The 5000-nt window shown below is 37.7% G+C and overlaps 1 protein-coding gene across 1 annotated transcript in view; it reads right to left on the bottom strand.

Moving 5' to 3' along the window:
- The window catches only part of LOC144967892 (uncharacterized), a 22015-nt gene that overhangs the window by 7943 nt on the left and 9072 nt on the right, over window positions 1–5000 (bottom strand). The window contains exon 6 of the mRNA XM_078905638.1: window positions 687–802. Coding sequence (XP_078761764.1) covers window positions 687–802 — 116 coding nt within the window. The remainder of the gene's footprint in view (window positions 1–686; window positions 803–5000) is intronic.

Below are 5000 nucleotides of genomic sequence, written 5' to 3'. Positions count from 1 at the left end.
CATACATGGAAATGGAAATCAGAGAGAGGTCGATTTCATTCACGTTACTGTTTATAAACAACCAACTATGTTTGTCCCATGTTTTGATTGGTCAAAAACCTACTGGTTAATTAAAGACACCAGAGATAGTCAGAGGTTGAAATTAAACAAAACAAAAAAATAGGGCCGAGCTGCAATGTTTGAAGACACTGTATGTTTCAGGCTTGCATTTTATTGACTGGGGGTAGTGGGGGTATTTTATGGGTTTAATCGGACGCTTGTGACACCTTTTATGTCCTATCAGTTGAAAAGGAAACCAGGTAGAACAGTTGAACGTTTTTGAATTGTTACAACATAGGATGTCGATAGAGAAAGATGCACAGAGAGAGAGATAGATAGAGATAGATAGATAGATAGGGAGAGAGAGAGTGAGAGATAGATAGATAGAGAGAGAGAGCGGGAGAGAGATAGATAGATAGATAGAGATAGATAGATATATAGATCGATAGAGAGTGAGATATAGATAGATAGATAGATAGATAGATAGATAGATAGATAGATAGATAGATAGATAGATAGATAGATAGATAGATAGATAGATAAATAAATAAATAGATAGAGATAGATAGAGAGAGAGAGAGAAAGAGAGAGAGAGAGAGAGAGAGAGAGAGAGAGAGAGAGAGAGAGAGAGAGAGAGATTAACTCACCAATAGTGATTTGGAACTAAAACATGCCGTCAACAAGGCAAATGAAGAGGCATGCCCAATCCAGTAACGTAACTTCTCATCACAAAACACATGTTCAAGGAGTAGAACCCAAATGCCTGAAGAATAATTATGACCAACATCATTAATGATAATGCCATTAAAAGCAAAATGGCGTATCTACACGTTTTATGAAATATACAAATATAAAAACTTCAAAAGTGTTTCTCTCTCTCTCTCTCTCTCTCTCTCTCTCTCTCTCTCTCTCTCTCTCTCTCTCTCTCTCTCTATCTATCTATCTATCTATCTCCCTCCCTCTCTCCCTCCCTCTTTCTTGTTGATGGATGATGATTATTCATAACGATGGTAATAAAAGAAGATAAAAGTAGATAAAAGAAGTATGGATAATTAACAAACAAACTTAAGTCATGTCTTGGTTGTTGAGGGATGAAAAAACGGAAGAACATTTATTCATTAGTAGTGCCGCACGGGTCTTGCACAACTTATAATAAAAAGAGAATAATAGCACATAATAATAAAGTCGAGTTTACGATAATTCTAACACTCCCCCTTAAACTCGGCTTTGGTAATCCAATTAAAGTTTAGAATCCCTTGTGTTATAAATGTTGAAGTGAACATTAATAATAATTGATCAAAATTGAAGTTATAAAAGTTGACGTACATTGAAGCACCAAAAAAAAATAATGACAATGTAAATGTTAAGATTGAAACGAAAACAACAATAAGAACATTTCCTCAAGTTAACCAAGAGGTGAATTGGTAATGATAATAAATTATTCATAGAATCTAACCCATTACAAAAGATTTAAATCTTTCATTTTTCACTCTTGTCGTAGGTTTTGTTAGAGCATCAGCAATATTGTACTCTGATGGTACATATGCGAATTGAATTTTGTCTTTTTGCACTAAGTTTCTAAGAAAGTGGAACTTAATGTCAATGTGTTTAGTTCTTTGACTTAGAACTGGGTTTTTAGCCAGGGAAATTGCTGATTGATTATCACACTTTATCTCAAAAACATTCAAGTTCATGGAAGATACGTCATTAAGTAATGCCAAGAGGAATATACCTGATGATAGTGAGACATATTCAGCTTCACAGGTAGACAAGGCCACTGTGTTTTGTTTCTTTGATTTCCAGGAGATCAGAGGTCCCTCATTTGTCAATTGAAATCCGTATCCAGAGACACTTTTTCGGTCTTCTGAGTTGGCCCAATCTGAGTCGCAAAAGCCAGTTAATCTGAGAGGTTTCTCTGATTTCCTGAAAATCAGCTGTCTGTCAACTGTCGCTTTTATGTAGCGTAGGGTATGTTTGGCCATAGTCACGTGGCGAACATTTGGTTTGGACATATGCTGTGACAGCTTGGTAACTACAAAGCCTAGGTCCGGTCTCGTGCATATCATCGCGTAAATTAGTCCACCAACTATTTCCCTGTACAGTTTTGCATCAGTTTCCTCTGCGGGCTCATTTTCAAATTTATTGATATTCATATCGCAGGGGGTGTACTTTGGTTTACAGTTTTGCATTTCAATTCTGCAAAGTAACTTGTTTAAGTATTTTGTCTGGTGCATTGCGATACTATTATTGTTATGACTAAAGTCTATGCCTAGGAAATTTGAGATTTTACCTAAGTCCTTCATGTTGAACTTTTTATTTAGTTTCATTTTGATGTCAGCCAAGACACTGTCTGAACTTGACATCAAAAGAATGTCGTCAACGTAACATAAAATTACCGTTACATTATTACTTGAATGCATGGTGTAGACACATGGGTCTACTTGAGATTGGTCGAATCCCTGTTCACTCAAAAAGCCATCTAATAAATTATTCCAATTTCTTCCACTCTGTTTAAGACCATAGAGTGACTTCTTTAGTTTGAGAACTAATTTCTCGTCTTCGATTATGTAACTCTCAGGTTGTTGCACATATAATTCGCAATCAATCGGTGCATTCAGGTACGCGGATTTTACATCCATTTGGTAAATTGTAAGATCATTTTGTACAGCGATCTGAATCATGATCCTAACTGATGTGATGCGTGCCGTGGGGAAAATGTCTCATAATAGTCAATGCCTGGCATCTGAGAATAGCCCTTTGCGACAAATCGAGCTTTATGTTTTGGTTCATCGTTGGGTCTGTTCTTTATGGTATACACCCAGCGACCACCAATAGCTGATCTATTCTCAGGAAGGCTGGTAATTTCAAAAGTGTCATTTTCCCTCAAAGCACGCATTTCGTCATCCATAGCTTTCTTCCATTTTAGGGAATCTTTGCTTGTCATTGCTTCATTGTAAAAAAAAAAATTGGTAATGGTGTATCAGAAACATTATAACAATAATGGACAGTGAAATTCAAATGATCATCAACTTCATCATCAATGTAAAAATCATTCAAATGTTTGGGTCGTGAGCGGGTTCGCATGGATCTCGTACTTTTGTTTGGTGTGTCACTATCAATGATAGGGTCAGCGTTAATGTTCGCTTTGGGTTCGGATCAATCAATGTCGACATTCGAAGGCCCATCATTTGTACGTGTAGGGTAACTAACATTCGCTTTGCTCTTCTGAAAGACACTGTCGTCAAACACGACATCTGAACTGACACTCCCATCATTCGGTTCGGAATTATTGTCAATGTAAGACTTTGCGCATTTCACGACTCGTACTTTCTTGATTATTTCCTTTTCCGGAAAATAAACAAGACGGGCAGGACTTCCTTTGTCAAACCCAATGAAGACACCTTTTTCGCTTCTATTGCCTAATTTCTTGGGATTTTGGGTTAGAGCAAAACATTTAGTCCCAAAAGGTTGAATAGTTGAAATATTTGGTTTCTTCCCTGTAAATAATTGGTAAGGGGTGCATTTGATTCTTTGAATATAACACCTATTTCTGGTGTAAGCAGCAGCCATTGTGGCGTATGTCCATATATATTTGGGTAATTTTGACTCCAAGAGCAAACATCGAGACATACCGAAAAGAGTTCCCAACCGCGTTCCACTGTACCATTCTGGTGTGGCGAATGTGGCGAAGACATTTCATGTTTGATTTGGTTTGATCGCAGGAGTGTCTTAAATTCCTTAGAGGTAAATTCGCCCCCTTGATCTGTCCTGACAGATTTAATAGAACCGTATGGTCTCATGTCTGCAATGAAATTTTGCATTGCCTCAACAGCATCGCTTTTATTCCTGAAGAAATAAATCATGGTTAGATTTGAAAAATCATCTATAAAACACATAGCATAGTTGTGTCCATCAATAGAAACCGGTTTTTATCGTACCATCAAGATCAATGTTCACGCGTTCTAATATTTCACAACATCTTGAATCAGGGTTTCGATTAATAGTCTGAGTAATTTTACCCAGAATACACGTCTCGCATTCAAAGTCCTTTGCTCGAAATTTATCAACATCAGAAATGTCCATTCCATCTACGACCTTTTGTAATGCTAAAATGTCTCTAACATTGCAATGCCCCATAGTTTCATGCCACTGTTGCAGCGTACGGACACAAACAGAATTTAAATTGTCCACAATCTTATCACTAACACAATTCAGAAAATACAAATTTCCTTGCTTGTTGATCTCGAATTGGGTATCTGAATTACCTGGTGAAAGAAATCCATTATCTTTAGAAAACTGGACTATGGCCCCTCTGTCCGTTGCAGCTTTCACTGAAAAAATATTCTGCCTAAATGTGGGCACATATAGCACATCCTTCAGTGTAACATTACGATTCGTTCCATTCATGTCACGAAGACTGACACTCACATCACCTTTCCCTTTGACAATGTTGGTTGGCCTCGTTCCGTCAGCCAATTCAATAATATGTTGCGCCGCATTAAAGCTTTTCTCGAATTTGACAAATTTGTCTTCATCTTTCACGATGTGAACTGTAGCACCACTATCAACGAGAAACGAATTGTCAAGGGAATTGAGTGGCAAGTTGCCGCAGGTGAAGAAGAAATCACCTGACGAATTTGGTGAAGGTTGATGTTGACTACCAGTAGTTGCATTAGCTATGACAGATTTGGCGTTTTTTAGCCGCCTGCAGAACTGGGTATCGTGTGTTGTTTTGCAGACATTGCAGTATCTGCTGGGTCTAGTTGTAGACGAAGAAGGCGTATTTCTTTTTCTGCAAAAAGTAGTGTCGTGTGAGTTAACTTTGCAGATATCACACCACCTACTGTGGTTCTTAGTCCCTTTCTGGTTGAATTTAGAGTGAGAGAGTAGTGAGAGTGGGATACATTCATCACTGACGAGCTGTTAGGTCGGTATTGTTGGAGGTTTTCAGTGTCCTCATA

Source organism: Berghia stephanieae, chromosome 3 (assembly GCF_034508935.2).
Source record: "Berghia stephanieae isolate SIO BIC M18660-M18661 chromosome 3, UCSD_Bste_1.3, whole genome shotgun sequence".
NCBI lineage: Eukaryota > Metazoa > Mollusca > Gastropoda > Nudibranchia > Aeolidiidae > Berghia > Berghia stephanieae.
Note: the sequence above shows the minus strand (reverse complement) of the source record. Positions and strands in the feature narration are given on the sequence as shown.